Source organism: Chlorocebus sabaeus, chromosome 21 (genome assembly GCF_047675955.1).
Source record: "Chlorocebus sabaeus isolate Y175 chromosome 21, mChlSab1.0.hap1, whole genome shotgun sequence".
NCBI lineage: Eukaryota > Metazoa > Chordata > Mammalia > Primates > Cercopithecidae > Chlorocebus > Chlorocebus sabaeus.
In genome coordinates this window covers 72,504,099-72,521,595 of record NC_132924.1, presented here as the reverse complement: position 1 = coordinate 72,521,595, position 17,497 = coordinate 72,504,099, and the positions used below count along the sequence as shown (strand labels likewise).

The 17,497-nt window shown below is 35.9% G+C and overlaps 1 protein-coding gene across 1 annotated transcript in view; it reads right to left on the bottom strand.

The window, feature by feature from the left end:
- Window positions 1-3,149: 3,149 nt before the first annotated feature.
- Window positions 3,150-17,497, bottom strand: part of GNAT3 (G protein subunit alpha transducin 3) — a 57,232-nt gene continuing 42,884 nt past the window's right edge. The window contains exons 6-8 of the mRNA XM_007982373.3: window positions 7,005-7,134; window positions 6,662-6,815; window positions 3,150-3,376 (exon numbers count right to left, since the gene is read on the bottom strand). Coding sequence (XP_007980564.1) covers window positions 3,186-3,376; window positions 6,662-6,815; window positions 7,005-7,134 — 475 coding nt within the window. The 3' untranslated portion in view covers window positions 3,150-3,185. The remainder of the gene's footprint in view (window positions 3,377-6,661; window positions 6,816-7,004; window positions 7,135-17,497) is intronic.

The window sequence follows — 17,497 nt, the reverse complement described above, 5'->3', positions numbered from 1 at the left end:
GCAATTTAACAGTTTTCTTTTTAAAAATAATAAGTCAAGTTCCATTTTCATTTTGGTCATTTAACATACTGTTTAGTGTTCTCAGAGAATAATATTTCAGAAATAAATATTTATGCCTGTCACTTTGTGCACAGGGCAAAATGAGTTATGTACTTGGTTTGTTTGAGACGGAGTCTCACTTTCTCGCCAGGCTGGAGTGCAGTTGCATAATCTCTGCTCACTACAAGCTCCACCTTCCAGGTTCAAGTGATTCTCCTGCCTCAGCCTCCCAAGCAGCTGGGACTACGGGGCATGCACCACCACACCCAGCTAATTTTTGTATTTTTAGTAGATATGTGGTGGTTCACACCTGTAATCCCAGCACTTTGGGAGGCTGGGGTGGACAGATCACGAGGTCAAGAGTTATGTACTTTTGAAAGGCAAATTGAACCATTTCTGACCCCACCCTTTCCACCTACATTGTCTAAAAAATGAATCCTAAACTTAAGTCAGTAACATTTCAAATGATATATTTTCCTTCATGAAAGTGTCTCTTCACGCTTACAGAAGAGAACAGGTTGAAGTAGAGTGGGAAGGGAGGAAAGACAAAGCAATGAATCAAATATAGTAATATTTATTTAAAATCTCATAGTATTGAACGTCTCCAACAAACTGTTGGATGGTTGTCGTACAGATGGTGATTCTCAGCTAGAAAACTTTATGGAATGCCTGAACTAAATGATTGCTCATGCTTTTCTTCATGTGTGCTTGATATCTTGGAATTTCAAATTAATTTTTTAATATAATTTTAAAAATTTGACTGTATTTGTTGATAATTGCTTTGTGTTTTTGGGAAAAAAAAAATCACAGGCACTTTAGTGAAGATTATTCAATGAGTTATGATTATCTTTATGTGTTTAGAAGGAAAACATGTCATAGAAAAATGAAGTAGCAACACTGAGAGACAGAATTATCTAAATCCACCTAAACCACAGACTGGCAAATTGTTTAATTTATGTTCCCTGCAACTCACCTAGCTTATAAGAATTTAATTAAATATTTTAAAAGAGTCATTATAAATCTAATAAGCTGACCTAATAGTCTGACTATATATTATTTTCCAGAAGTATAGAAGGATAAATGATAGTGAGACATACTTTTTTTTTTTTTTTTTTTTTTTTTTGAGACGGAGTCTCACTCTGTTGCCCATGCTGGAGTGCAGTGGTGTGATTTCAGTTCACCGCAACCTCCGCCTCCCGGGTTCAAGTAATTCTCCTACATCAGCCTCCTGAGTAGCTGGGACTACAGGCGCATGCCACCACACCCAGCTAATTTTTGTATTTTTAGTAGAGACGGAGTTTCACCATATTGGCCAGGATGATCTTGATCTCTTGACCTCGTGATCCACCAGCCTTGGCCTCCCAAAATGCTGGGATTACAGGCATTAGCCACCGCGCCTGGCCAAGACATGTTTTAAAAGTATGTTTTGCAGGGCCAGGAATGGTGGCTCAAGCCTGTAATCCCAGCACTTTGGAAGGCCGAGGTGGGTGGATCATTTGAGGTTAGGAGTTTGAGACCAGCCTAACCAACATAGTGAAACCTTGTCTCTACTAAAAATACAAAAACTAGCCGGGCAGTAGTGGCATGTACCTATAATCCCAGCTACTCAGGAGGCTGAGGCGAGAGAATCGTTTGAGCCTGGGAGGCAGAGGTTTCAGTGAGCTGAGATTGGACCACTGCTCTCCAGTCTGAGAGAGAGAGTGAGAACCTGTCTCAAAAAAAAAAAAAAAAAAAAAAAAAAGTTTTGCAAGTGGTAGACAATTTATAAAAAGAAAAAAACACCTGTAATCTTCATAAATAATATGATTTAGTTTCTAAAGCACCAACTTGGTTTTTTAAAAAGTAGACTTTGACCATTAGGATAAAATGATAGTTAGAATGGACTATACAGTACGAGTGGAGGAGCTCAACATTTATCTTCTAAAACTCTGCTTGTTCTTCCTTCCCACTTCTTATTCACAAAATACAAAACATACGAGTGCTAAAACATTAAATTATTTTTCTCTCTTGAAGTCCAGAGTTATCATCCCAAAGCCCATGTGGTCATCAGTTGTAATAATGTTCCATGACAATCTGGAATAAAATGTGGGGAATTGGTGTTCCATTAAAAACTGTTATTCACTTATAAAGCCTTACATTGTGTATTTGACCATACACTTCCCCCTCTATTCAACCAGGCTAGTGCAAAAAAAACCAAATTATTGAAATTTTCAACTCTAAGAGTAAATTCAGCATTAATGATTTTTTTTAAAGAAACTAATGTAGGAGATAAAATTGAATATATTTATTTTGTAAATGTAATTTCCTATTAACAAAGAAATGCATACAGAACATTTCACTTGCAGCTTCCTAACAGAGGGTAGTTGACTAATAAATGTCTCATGCCCTTTTACAATAGTCTTTCCAGGCCAAGAGCCGTGGCTCAAGCCTGTAATTCCAGGGCTTTGGGAGGCCAAGAAGAGAGGATCACCTGAGGCCAGGAGTTCAAGCCAGGCTGGGCAACATAGCGAGACACTGTTACTACAAAAAAAACTCACAAAAAAACAAAAACAAAAACTTAGCTGGGCATGGTGACATGCACCTGTAGATCTAGTTACTCAGGAGGTTGTGGTGAGAGGATCGCTTGAGCCGAGGAGTTAGAAGCCATAGTGAGCTATGATTGTGGCACTGTACTCCAGTCTGGGCAACACAAGGAGACCCTGTATCTTAAAAGAAAAAAATCTCTACAGTACTGGCATGGTTACATTATCAACAAAAATGAATGCCTCTCAAAATCTGGCCAATGGAAATAATATTATTCCATATTTCTTCATTATTCTATGAGTAAAAATAGTCCACATGTAGAAGTTTATTTCCAAGAAAATTCAGTGTCATTGATATGTACTCTTACAGTTACCAAAACATATCAGTTTTTAGATATAAGGACTTTGAAGGCCCTCCCATTCCCCATGTTCCAAAGAAATTTAAACTTATCCAGATACAGATGATAATACATAAACCTTTTTGTGGGAAAACTTTTTGCTTTACAATGCAAGTTATATGTCTAAATAAGTTACTGTCTATTCAAACTAAACACATCACACAGCACCTTTTCTTTTATATTTTGAAAAGCATACATGAGCAAGAGTGGAAGAGAAAATGGTTGATTAGAAAAGCCCACAGTCTTTTAGATTCTCTTTGATTATTATATCTGTAACTGCATCAAACACAAACTTGACATTTTGGGTATCAGTAGCACAGGTCATGTGGGAATAAATTTCCTTATCTTCTTTTTTTAAATTCAGGTCTAGAAACTGGTTCTTGATGTAGTTTCCTGCATCTTCAAATGTATTTGGCCCTTGTTAAACAAAATATTTAAAGAGGTAAAGATTAATCGTATGTTACAAAGAATAGGCTATAAATAATATCAGTAAGTTTTAGGATTTTACTTTGGTATACTAAGTATTGCAAAATCATAAAGGCAAGTTTCAATTATCAGGGTGCTGGGAACTATGCTCACCCCATTGGGAGCTCCCGGTGGCTAAAACGTAAACTTTACATCAAAAAAGCTCACAATACAGGAAAAATCCCAAAATACTTCTAAAACAAAGTGAGTGATACAAACTTACATATACATCAAATACTGTGTGTGTGTTTGTGGGTATGGGTGTGGGTGTTTTTATACACACTAAAAGAGAAAACGAATGGAAAAGGTAGATGACTAGGGTACAGAAGGAGATGGTATTTGAGCTGGACTTTGAGAGGTACCTACAACAGAGAAGAGAAAAGTAAGTGCAAGCAAAAAAGTGAAAGTGAGAATTGTACCGCTAGATTTGAGGGTAGGGTCAGGAAACAGATTGAGCTTTGAAGAATCTACTTTGATAGAAATGAAAGATTTTTGTAGAGGAATTGTAGGAAATCAAGTAGAATAGATGTTACAGGATACATTATAGACTATGCTACTAACAAAACAGGAGTTAGGATGAGATATAAAAGGCTATAGAGGTACTCTTGACTGATGTGTTATATAGCAGTAGTATGATGAAGGCTCTGCTTGAGAAACTTTAGTCCAATAGCAGGATGTACAATGAATCAGTTGAGAAAAGGCAGACATAAAACAAGTAGGCTAAAAAATACAGGACAACTAAAAATGACCTGTTGATGGGCTTTATAACAGAATATGCTTTATGGGGACTTGACACAGGATAGAGCAGTAGCATAAAAACTTTCTAAAGAAATAAATCTTTGTTTCCTACTTTATTGTAACTGGAAGCAAAATTCCATGAGGGACAAGCTTTGAAGCCGTATAACATGGCTAAAATCCAAAACACTGGCAATACCAAATGCTGGTAAGTGCATGGAGTTATAGGAGTTAATTGCTTGTGGAAATGCAAAATAGTGCAGTCACTTTGAAAGGCAATTTGGCAGTTTCTTACAAAGCTAAACATAGTCTTACCATGCAATCCAGCAATCACACTTTTAGGCATTTACCTAGAAACTTATGTCTACACAGAAGCCTGCACAGGGATGTTTATAGCATCTTTTTCCATAATTGCCAAAAATTGGGAGGAACCAAGATGTCCTTCTGTAGCTGAAAGGATAAACTGTGGTTCATTTAAGGAACAGAATATTAATTTAGAAATAAAAAAGATTAGATATCAATCCATAAAAAGACATGGAGGAAACTTAAATGCATATTGCTAAGTGAAAAAAAACAGTAAGAAAATGCTACATGTTATATGATTCCAGTTATATTCCATTCTGGAAAAGGCAAAAGGATAGAAACAATAAAAAGATCAGTGATTGCCAGGAGTGTGAGGAGGGAGGAGCCATGAATGGGGGAACACAGGGAATTTTTAAGGCAGTGAAGCTGTTCTGTATAATACTGTAATGCTGGATACATGACCTGCATTTGGCAAAACACACAGAACTGTGTGACAAAAAGAGTGAACCCTAATTAAATGATGGACTTGGTCGGGCACGGTGGCTCACACCTGTAATCCTAACACTTTGGGAGGGTGGGTGGATCATGTGAGGTCAGGAGTTCAAGACCAGTCTGGTCAACATGGTGAAATCCCGTCTCTACTAAAAATACAAAAATTAGCCAGGCATGATGGTGGGCGCCTGTAGTCTCAGCTAGTTGGGAGGCTGAGGCAGAAGAATAGCTTGAGCCCAGGAGGCAGATGTAGCAGGGAGCTGAGATCGCACCACTGTACTCCAACCTGGGCGACAGAGTAAGACTCTGTCTCAAGAAAAAAAAAAAAAAAAAAGTGGACTTTAGTTAATAATGTAAAATGTGTTAATATCAATTCATCAATATAATTCATCAATTTTAACAAATGGTACCACACCAAAGCAGTTCTCTAAATAGAGACACTGTAGGAGGGGATGAGAAAGAAAGTATGTGGGAACTCTTCATACTTTCTGTTGAAACATTTCATTTCTCTATAAACTAGAAACTGCTCTAAGAAATAAGTCCTATTATATTATATAATATAAAACCTTTAATTACGAGTTTATATTAATTAGTAATATTCAATGTATTTGATTATTTGTAATATGAAAAATATATTTAATCACATGATAAATGTATGATATATTATAAATATTTATAATTATAGAAAAAAGATATAAGCCCTCATTGTAGATTGACCAATATAAGTATTTGTTTTGACAGACTGCCATGCTCCTAGTAACATCTGGGCAGTCTTACATACCTAAGTGGTAAAACTGGATTTGTATTTTGTTTAAATCATAAAAATGGCTAGGTGCAATGGTTCACACCTGTAATCCCAGCACTTTGGTAGGCCAAGGTGGACAGATCACTTGAGGTCAAGAGTTCGAGACCAGCCTTGGCAAACATGGTGAAACCTCATCACTACTGAAAATATGAAAATTAACTGGGCGTGGTGGCGTGCACCAGTGGTCCCAGCTACTCGGGAGGCTGAAGCAGGAGAATCATTTGAACCCAGGAGGCAAAGGCTACAGCCTAAGCGACAAAGCGAGACTCCATCTCAAAAAAATAAATTTTTTTAATGTAATTTTATTACCAATGGAACATCCAACTATTTACAAAAAAAGAAAAAAACTCTTTCTGAAGGAGAAACAGCCGTTCTGTGGGATTTCACATTTACAATCGCTGACTAACAGGATTAGCACTAAAATTCCAGGATCCAAGAAAACCAGAAAAAAATGAAGATGTCATTATTCATTCTCAAATTCATTCATGCTATATCTCTAGAAACAACTCAGACATTGAAGGGCCTCTGAAATTTACTATAGCATTACAAGGTTTCAGTAGGAAATACATCAAAAATGTCAATTTGGAATAAGATTTGCATTCCTGTTATAATTTTGAAGACAATTCAGATTCCAATGTCATTTGATAAATTCTATAGAGTAGCAACCTGGTCCATCTAACCCCTTCCAGTTTATTTTATTAGGGTTTTACTTTAATGTAGACAATGTAGAGAGGGTTCTTCTTTATTGTAAGATGTTTTTTTTTTTCCAGTTTGGATCATAAAGATGACTCAAAAATGATCATAAGCTTCATCCTCATAAGTGTTAAATGCCAAGATCCAGATAGGAAATATATGTTTATACAAAAATATATTACTATGAAACTAAAAGAAAAGAATCTTACCAGTATATTCTGGAAAGCAGATACTAAGATGCACCTTGGTTACCTTTTCTTGAAAGATATCTTTTTTGTTGAGGAACAGGACAATGGAGGTTGTTGAAAAATACTTGTGATTACAGATACTGTTGAACAGGTGAAGACTTTCATGCATTCTATTCTGTTAGGTATCAGAAATGAGAATGGGTAGGATTATTATTTGCAAAATGTGAATGTTGAGCATCGTGAACAAGGATGTATAACTAACATAAATCTTTGGCAAACCTTCAGGAGTTGGGCAATGTGATAGTACTACTGAAAAGCACAAAGATTACTTTTACCCCTGGCTTTGTTTTTCTTTTAGACTTACCACTTCTTCATCTTCCACGAGGACCATGTCATAGGCACTAAGTGCAGCACAAAATATAATGCATGTAACTCCTTCAAAGCAGTGAATCCACTTCTTTCTCTCAGATCTCTGTCCACCTACATCAAACATCCTTTAAGAAAACATCAAATGAATAATAAATCTTACAAATATCCTCCAAAATGTGCATTGAGATTAACATTTAGAGGTATAAATGGGTGATCCCATATATTCAAAAGGTATTCCTTTGACTTTTATTGATTAAAAAATAAAACGTATTTGGTCAAATGGCTGCTCAAGGACCACAGAGAAAAAACAGTTTTTTAAAAGTGTTCCGTGCAAACTAGAGTAAAATGATTTACACACTGACTTTGGGAAACTGGGAAATTTAAAAGAGTTTCGAGTTTTAGTAAAACATACATTAGCCATAGAAGATTTTGATCAAAGTTTAGACATATTCTCTTGAATGAAAAGAAACTGCAAGAAGATTGGAAGTTACTGTAGTTTTGATGCTATGATTCTTGCCTATTTTCTTACATCTTTCTACATTCATTTGTTTACTCAGACAGTTATTCTTTGCATTCTATGTACTAGACACTGTGCTAGGTCTACTAGCACAAAGATGAAAAGATATGGTCTGTATCTTCAAAGAACGTTCTGTCTTGTAGAGAAAAAAACAAATAAGTTACTATAATATTATGTAAAAATATTCTAATGTACAAGGTAAAATGTGAGCATACAGGAAGACTTAAGTTAGCCTGAGGGATCATGACTCTTAGAGAAAGTGTTTGAAAACTCAGCCCTTCCTCTACTTGTGTATTTTGGTGAGAGATCATTGTGGACAGAGGACTCAATTTTAAAAACTAGGAGCTAGGCAGCAAAAAGTTAGGTTTATATCAAAGGAACTGTTTAATGTTTGCTGCCTCAGGGCTTTCACACACAGTCTCTTTCCTTTTCCTGTGACAAAGATTTCTTTCTTCCTTCCATGCCTGCTTTTTTTCTCAACTATGAAGTCTTAGCATCAGTATCTCCTCCACAAAGAAGCCTCCTGGAGCGTCCATGTAAATTGCACCTCTCTCAATCCTCCATTTACCTTCTATAGCATCACTTTCTTTCCTTTATGGTAATCATCAGTATCTATCATCCCCATAGTAGAATAACAGCCTCATGAGGTCAGGAACATTATCTGTATTAGTAACTGCTGTATTCCTAGTTCCTGGCACCATGCCCAACACATAACAGGCACGCAAAAAATATTTGCTAAATAAATGAATAGATTCCATGTTAACTGAATAGACAGGCAGGAAACACAGCAAACATGCTATGTTCTCTCATGCCTTAATAACTTACACATGTTTTTTATAAATATGTATAAGTTACCAAGGCATGAGAGAACATAGCATGCTTGGGGCAAGCAAGTTATTTATAGTTTTGGGAACATAAAGAATAAGGTAAAAACACTGAGCTATATGGTCTAATAATTATCCATTTATCCACTTATTCATCTTTTATTCAACAAATAATTACTAAGCACTTATTATATGCCAGGCACCAAGGATTCAGCCTTAAGCTTTTAAACTGGTGGTGGTGGTAATAGTGATTGGTGTGTATGTTTCAAAATAGATTTCAAATATCTATATAGGATATCTGATGTGGATTCATATCCTACATGAATATCTGAAAATAGACTTAATAGGAAATATCCATATGAAAATAGACTTCAGATATCCATATAAGAAGTGTAGGGGGTGGGTTGTCATTTGAAATGGAGTGATCAGAAACTGTAGAAGATGACAGAAGTGTAAAAACCTAAGGAGATGAGGGGTTAAGCCAACTGGATATCTGGAGCAAACAATGTTACAGGCAAAAGTGGCAGAGGAAACAGCAAGAGAAAAGGACTTCAGGAGTGAGCCTCACCTGATCAGCCAGCAGTGGATTTACTGGTCCTTTCATGTTACATGAGAAATGAAGATTTAATATTACAGACCATAGAGGACTATGGGTGATTTTCAGATAGGGAATTGACATTTTTTGTCTGTTTGTTGTTGTGTTAGATCACTTTGATCTGAGTCCAGAAGTTGGACTTAATGAGGAAGAGATAAGAAGCAAAGAAATAAATTATGGGGCTATCATAATAGTTTAAACTCAAGGTGTTAAGTACCAAAAAGCATCCAAGTTGTACAGACTTCGAGGGTAATAGTTATACTTGGAGTAATAAATGTCAACCGATCTGCTTATTGAAAATAATCAGAAGTACAATATATTATACTTCATATTTCATATATGAACCCAGTAAAGATATATAGAACTAATATTCCCCAAATAATGTACCAATGCAAAATCACTCCATTAAGCAGTAGACTAAAAGGGAAGTTTCTCACAATATTGAAGATAATGGTTAAGCATTCAATAGTTAATAGTGTGGAAATTTAAATTTGGTGTTTATAAAGAATATTGTATGTGCTACTAATTACCAAATTGCAGTTTCAGGCTTGCAAAATAAATGGAGGAAGGGGACCAAATTTTGACTTTACAGTTACATTATGTGAAAATTGACCAATGCATTTAATGTTAAAAAATTAAATGACATTCTTACAGAAACAAGGATGATAAATATGCATTCAGACATTTAAATTGTTCATCAACTGTTTTGTTAATCCAAAAAATGCCTTAGTTTTTTTTCAGACTTCATAAACTGGAGTTTTATTTATTTCTTTGTTGAAATTACTTTTAAAGTATAAATTATATTTAAACTATAAAATGTGGTGGAAATAGAAATCGTTGAGATCATGACGTTCATGTTCCACATCACCAGTTGTAACGGATTAATCTTAATTTAACACACCTAATAAGAGTTTACTATTTGTCGGGCATATAAGCACCTTACAGCAGTTAACTCATTTAAACCTCTTCAGGAACTTACAAGGAGGTACATTTAGCGTTCTTGTTTTTTCAGAGGAGCCCTTAAGCAAATTGCCTAAGAATTATATTTCAACTAATATTTGTTGAGGCTGCTATGTATGTGGCACCATGATAGGTTCAATAGGTTCTGTGGCTATGACAGCTATGCTGTGAAGGTTGTTAACTTGCTAAATATAAGTCTATTTACTTAGAACAGAGGTGCACAACTAGTACTAGTGCCTGCAGTTAGCGCTCGAACCCTCACTAGTGGACGGAAATTATCTTCACTGTGCAATCTATCCTTCTCCCAGGCCGGGCAGTAGTTCTATGTTGTCAAACAGGTCACTGGGCAAAAAATTTAAACTCCCTTCCTCTGGGAGATTTCGTTCTTTTCTTTTAATGAAGATAATCACCTAATGTGTTTCAGATGTAGTACATATATGCTCCATTTGGTCATATATGAATATATTGTGGATCATTTTTTGGCAAAGAAATGTGACGCTGTGATTGAACAATGATGATTAACTTACGGATTTGGGGGACCTGAGGGTAGAGTATCCATTACTAGGTTTAAACTCCTGGTGGGCTTTTCAAAGTGAAACTACCCTTCTTAACCCCACCCATGGACTTTTTAACTCGCAAGGATTTCCATAGTCCTAATCTCTTTCACTCTAATCCCCACCTCAGGGGAAAAATCTCCCTTTCCCTTGCTTAATGACAAACCAGTCATGGAGCCAGGACAAAGAGTCATGGAATGTTTGTGCTAAGGGAGCCCAATGTGCTGTTTCCACAGCAGTGATGGCAGTGCTGTAGGAATTGAATTCTAGGATGCCTTTGGTAAGTTTTCTCCACTAAGCAGAACTTGCATTAGTCTTGTCAACCTTTGTTTGTAGTCTCCCTTTCCCTGCTTTTATGCCCAATTATGCCTTTCTGTTTCATTCCAATTGATATTTGTATTCTTTTAGTCACATTTTCAATTAGATTATATATTCAGATTATATTTACATCTTAAAAGTCTGAGAAACTCCTCTCTTTAAGGTGACTTTGTAAGTGCTCAGATTTCCTGCATAGTGACCAAATATTTTATCTCAGAGCAAAATCATCTTATTTCTCTCATGTTAATAGTTTTGTTTTGTTTTTGGTGTGTGCGGGGTTAATGACAAAAATAATAGTAGGAATTATTAAGATATGGGAACTCTAACTTGTGGGTTCTATGGGGGACATAAACTACCCAGGAGGAGGAAGAAAAAGGAACCTCATATACTTCCTACATATTTGTTTTCTACAACATAATGTCCTCAAATGGTTTTTCCCCAAATCTGAAACATCTGAAGCATCTGAGATGCAAATCAGAGTAACAGCAAACTCATTGGCTATGCCTTAATTTTCTCTGATGAGTCAGCTTCTTTGCAGCCTACTAATGATGTGTTAACAGGTGTAAGAGGTAGCAATTCTCCTCTTCTGATAAATACGTACAACTGTGATAAGTAACAATTGCGGGAAAAATAACTTACGGTAGAATAAAAGTCATATTGGAATTGTGTGCTCTCCCTGAAAAATAAATTCTAATCCATGGCTTTCTGTTTCTCATAACAATTCTTTGAAGGGAAAATAGTATTCACCCATTTCTTTACCAAAGTGAAGAAACTGGCCTTTGAAAGGCTAAGGTGGTTTGTTCCTAAACTCACAATTAGTAAAGGATAGAACTGGTACACTATGACCCTTAGCCTAGTGCTCTTTCTGCATATCACGCAGCTTCTAATAAACATGTTTTAATTGGCTTAGCTTTCTCCCAAGGAAGAGAGGACAAAGATTGCTCAGTCTTAGTATTTTGTTCATATAGATAAAATGGAAAGTCTATCTTAGGTTGAATGCATATAATCTTCTCATTTTATGATATTTTTGTGTGTGTGCAGATTGACGTAGGAGACATAGGTCCAGGGAGCGTTGATCGTTTCTCTAATGCCATCTGCTATTATTGAACTGAAATGCTCATTAGCAAATCAGACCAATAGCCGGAGTTTTGTTTTTGTATTGATTCTCTTGGACACTATGTTAGCTCTAAGAATAGTGACATTTTGTTTTGCTAATATTGTAGTCATTTATTTTTCATACTTCTCTCTTCAGTTTTAGCTTTTCCCCTGAATTTTAATTTAGTCCTTATTTTATGGAATTGTAAAGTATTACTACCTATGAAAACATTTTGAAGATCCCCAAAGTGAAGTAATTGCTTATATTTTTTGGCTGAAGAAATAGTCTCCCTTATGTATAAACATCAAAACAAAACAAAAAGCTTCATTGTGACCATTCTGTGAGAGACAAAATTAAAATCAGAAAAAACATGTATATTTGCTGCCTGGAGTTTTGGATTGGTCAAATACAGTAGATTATTAATGAGGGAAATGGACATGCTTGAATACTCTCAACTGCCTGAATAAAATAATAAATCTTAACTACCATGATGTTACATGGAACTTACAGTCCTCATTTGGGATTTTGTGTGGGGTTTTTTGGTCTTTTTAATTTAGTTTTTTTAAGGAGGGATAATATGTATTTTGTTATTAAGTCTGACATTGGTTGGAATTCTTTTTTTTTATTTTATTTTATTTTATTTATTTATTTATTTTTTTTAAATTTATTTATTATTATTATACTTTAAGTTGTAGGGTACATGTGCACAACGTGCAGGTTTGTTACATATGTATACTTGTGCCATGTTGGTGTGCTGCACCCATCAACTCGTCATTTACATCAGGTATAACTCCCAATGCAATCCCTCCCCCCTCCCCCGCCCCATGATAGGCCCCGGTGTGTGATGTTCCCCTTCCCGAGTCCAAGTGATCTCATTGTTCAGTTTCCACCTATGAGTGAGAACATGCGGTGTTTGGTTTTCTGTTCTTGTGATAGTTTGCTAAGAATGATGGTTTCCAGCTGCATCCATGTCCCTACAAAGGACACAAACTCATCCTTTTTTATGGCTGCATAGTATTCCATGGTGTATATGTGCCACATTTTCTTAATCCAATCTGTCACTGATGGACATTTGGGTTGATTCCAAGTCTTTGCTATTGTGAATAGTGCTGCAATAAACATACGTGTGCATGTGTCTTTATAGCAGCATAATTTATAATCCTTTGGGTATATACCCAGTAATGTGATGGCTGGGTCATATGGTACATCTAGTTCTAGATCCTTAAAGTTAAAAAAATTTAAATAACTAAAATTTATGATGTAGCTGAAAATTGATAGGCTAGGCTTTTAAGTGACAGTTGAATACTGATTATTTGTTAAATTGCCCAAGGCATTAATACAGGGCAAACCATCAGATTTTTATGGCTTTATATTAAACAGTTGACTAAACATTTGTGTTTTATAGTTTTAGTAAGCGGTTGGCAAAGCTTTGAGGTTTATGGTTTATGTTAAACAGTTGGGTAAATATTGGATCACATGAGATTATTCACATTTCATATCAGAATAGATTATAATATAATCTGTCCCTTATAATTCTTGTAAAATTAGTATGTAATCTAGAGTAGCTAAAAATCAACAACGCTACTGCATCTAATTTGTTAGATGTCTTTGCTTATCCTATAAGCATGTACTTATCTTTGAAAAATCACTTTCTGACATTCTCTACTATGTATTTGATTACATAAAAATAAAAACCAATCTGAGTAGGAATTTATTTAAGGTATTCTATTGAATGGGATTTATTCAAGATGTTAGTCTCTATCACAGTTGTTATAATTTCTCATCATGGTTACATATGAGACCAGGTGGATCTGTGTCTTCACTACACACCCATAGCAAATGGTCTAACCAATCTTTCCCTTATCTTGAAAATAGAGAAGGGTAGATACTTGCAGACAGGAAGGATGTGCACAGACGTCTTACTAAATCTCTTAAATCCTCACGATTAAAATTCAGAATCAAAAGGATTTATAACTGTAAGGGAGCCAAGGTCTCCAAATCATCAGAATCATTAATACCATTATATACTTTCTACTAAATGTGTGTGTGTGCATTTGAAACTTCAAATAATTCTCTGATTATTTAATAATGTAATTCATAAAGCCATTAAAATAAGTTCTGTCACTAGAATCAATTAGACATCATATTTTATAACTTATTATTTTGGTAATACTAATCATAAACATGCCTGAAACAAATATATAGTATATATGAGTTATTGCTCTATGAGATCTTATAAAGACTAGCAAAGCCAAATTGAAATGTAGCTGCTGTGTGGACAGCCAGATTCACTTGTAATCTGAGATGATGCATATGCCACACAAATAACCACAATATACACAATTCAACATCATATCTCAGGAAAACTGTAGTTTCTTTTATATCATAGATCTGCTCAAACATTCTTATAAACAGTTATGGTAATTTATGAAATCTAAAGTTCTGTATTGTAATAGTTGTTAACCCTTTTTCCTTAGCTCCCATATAGTTTCAGGTCCTTTCAATTCTGTTTTTCCATCATGGAAAAATTAGGGAGAATGTTTTTTCTCTGTAATTGTTTGCTAAATCCCTGTAAATACGTGTCTAAGTTATTTGTTCTGAGGAATTATTCTGTAACAATAGGAGGGCTTACATTTGCTCTGCATTTTCCACTTACATAGTATATTAATATCTATAAAGATAATTTATCAGTTTGACAGCTGCAGTTCTGGTTTGATAAGAACTCTACAGTAATTGCCATTGAATTAGATGATACACAATTATGTTCCAGTACATTGGCAGAGATAATTTTTCATTTTGGTGTTCCTATGTAAAAGTTTAGAGTTCTCTAATTTAATATGTAAATTGAGCCTTTGGTTTTAAATAGTCATAAGATGTCTTATGCTATGTGAATACAAATCAATGCTAATGTAATATATTTTAATACCTGGCTACTTGCTGAAATAAAGTTGGAAGGTACATTACTTTTATGCATCTTATTTTGAAATACTACAGAATTGTACACTCCAAAACCCTGTGCACTTTTGGACTATCCTATGTAGCACTTGAAAGAAAAGCTATTTAACGGTGAGAATTGATTAAAGGATTAATCTATCTTAATTGCTCTAGCTAAACTTAAAACTGTATTTAAATAATTTTAAATAGCTCCTCAAGAAAAAAATATTTTAAAATATTTTGTAACAAAATTTAAATATTTCCAAATTGTATTGTTTAAATAAAGACTTGTTTTTAGAAAAATTCCTTGCATTGGAGTAAGCAAGTACTGTATCTTCTAACCTCTTCCTCATTGAAAATGCCTTTAATAACGTTGTCTTGAATTAGAGGAAAATCAAACTCTCTTAAGAAAACAAAAAATCTTGAAACCTGTTTTAGTATACAGCAAAGAGGTGGTAGTTGCACAGTAAAGAGAATGTTCTTTTTTTTTTTCTCCTTTTTTGAGACAGAGTCTTGCTCTGTCACCCAGGCTGGAGTGCAGTGGCGTGATCTTGGCTCACTGCAACTGCCGCCTTTTGAATTCAAGTGATTCTCCTGCCTCAGCCTCCTGCAGAGCTGGGATTACCGGGGCGTGCCACCATGCCCGGCTAATGTTTGTATTTTTAGTAGAGATGGGGTTTCACCATGTTGGCCAGGCTGGTGTGAACTCCTGACCTCAAGTGATCCACCTGCCTTGGCCTCTCAAAGTGCTAGGATTACAGGTGTGAGCCACCATTCCCAGCCAAGAGAATATTATATCAAAATAATTTCTAGCTGGGTTTCACAATCCAGTTCACAAACACCTTACATTTTAGCATTGCTACTGTAATAGAGAGTTAGCAAAACCCTCCTCATTGCTTCATAAGGATCAATAATATGTGAAAGCAAAATAGCTCACCTTCGTATATGACTTAAGATAGTGCTTCACAAGATAAACCACAAAACTACAAAAGGACAGAGGAAAATGACTATGTACCAAAGGGGGTCTGGAGGTCTAAACTGAAGAGTCCTATTGTAAGAAAAAAATGTATTTTAAAATTAATATTTTATTTTAAACGTTACTGCAAATGTTATATTCTACTCTGTGATGATTAATACTGAGTGCCAACTTGACTGGATTGAAGGATACAAGGTATTGATCCTGGGTGTGTCTGTGAGGGTGTTGCCAAAGGAGACGAACATTTGAGTAAGTGAGCTGGGAAAGGCTGACCCACCCTTAATCTGGATGGGCACAAGCTAACCGGCTGCCAGCACAGTTAGAATATAAGCAAGCAGAAAAATGGGAAAAGAGAGGCTGGCCTAGCCTCCCAGCCTACATCTTTCTATCTCTGGGAGGGCGGCTGATGTGGTGGCGGTACCAGCTGAGGGGCGCTGACGCAGGAGAAAGATGTAGGCTGGGAGGCTAGGCCAGTCTATCTTTTTGCATTTTTTTGCTTGCCTATATTCTAGCCGCACTGGCAGCCGGTTAGCTTGTGCCCACCCTGATTAAGGGTGGGTCTGCCTTTCCCAGCCCACTGACTCAAATGTTAATCTCCTTTGGTAACACCCTCACAGACACACCCAGGATCAATACTTTGTATCCTTCAATCCAATTAAGTTGATAGTATTAACCATCACATTCATAATTGTTTCAAAAGTTTGATTGTTTATATTACTTGGTTCAGAGTAAAATAGATGCCTCAGAAAATGACCATGATTTTCTGAGGGTTTATGTGTTTGACAGTCGTCTTGTACCCTGCTTTTAGAAGCACTGACTTATAAAGGACCACAGGACCCTCCAACTTAAAATATATTTCCCCAAAAGGCTGTCATTTTATCCTCCCTCCACCTTCTCTCTGAAAGAGATTATAAATCAACAACACTGAAAATAACACTCTACAGAAAAAGAATGATTTTCACCCCAATTTATCTAACAACTAACTAGTGCCATATAGTGTAAGGAGTGTGGTCTTTGAAGACAGAAAGATATGCATTTTAATTCCACCTCTAGCACTTCTGTGAAAGACCTTAGGGGAAATCTTTTATCTCAGTTTAGCCTCCAGTTTTTGAGGCTATCCAGTTAGCCTCAGGATAACCAAGATTGCTTATCCTGAGTATGGATAGCAATACTCAGCTCGTGATGCTACTGTGTAAGTATAAAGATTGTGTACATACAGTGCTTGGCATAGTGCCTTTACTCATTCAGCAAAAATTCCCTGCATTCTTACTCTGTGCTAGTCACTATGATAAGCACTGGAGATACAGCTATAAATAGACGTGGCCCCTAGCATCCGGGAGCTCAGGGGCATATGAGACAGAAACAGAAACAAAAAGAGAAAACTAATACAGAAGCAAGGCAATCTCATATATTGATAATTTTTTCTTAAAAAAAGGAAAGCAGTGTGATGTATCAATATTGCAGTGACTATGGCTCACCCTGGCTTAATTAGTGAGAGCTGTTTATCTGCATTTCTCTTCAACTCTGCGTTTAGTGACATCACCTTGGTTAACTGAAATTGGCCATGGTGGGGTTATTTGCACCAGAAAAATCAAGAGCTACAAATCAGCGAGCCCTCCATTGCTTTACTGCCCCAGAAACCCTGCTGTTAAACAATTATTAGCATGCTGCAGGGTGTATAGCGACAGGGATAAGCATGGATGGTAAGTAGATA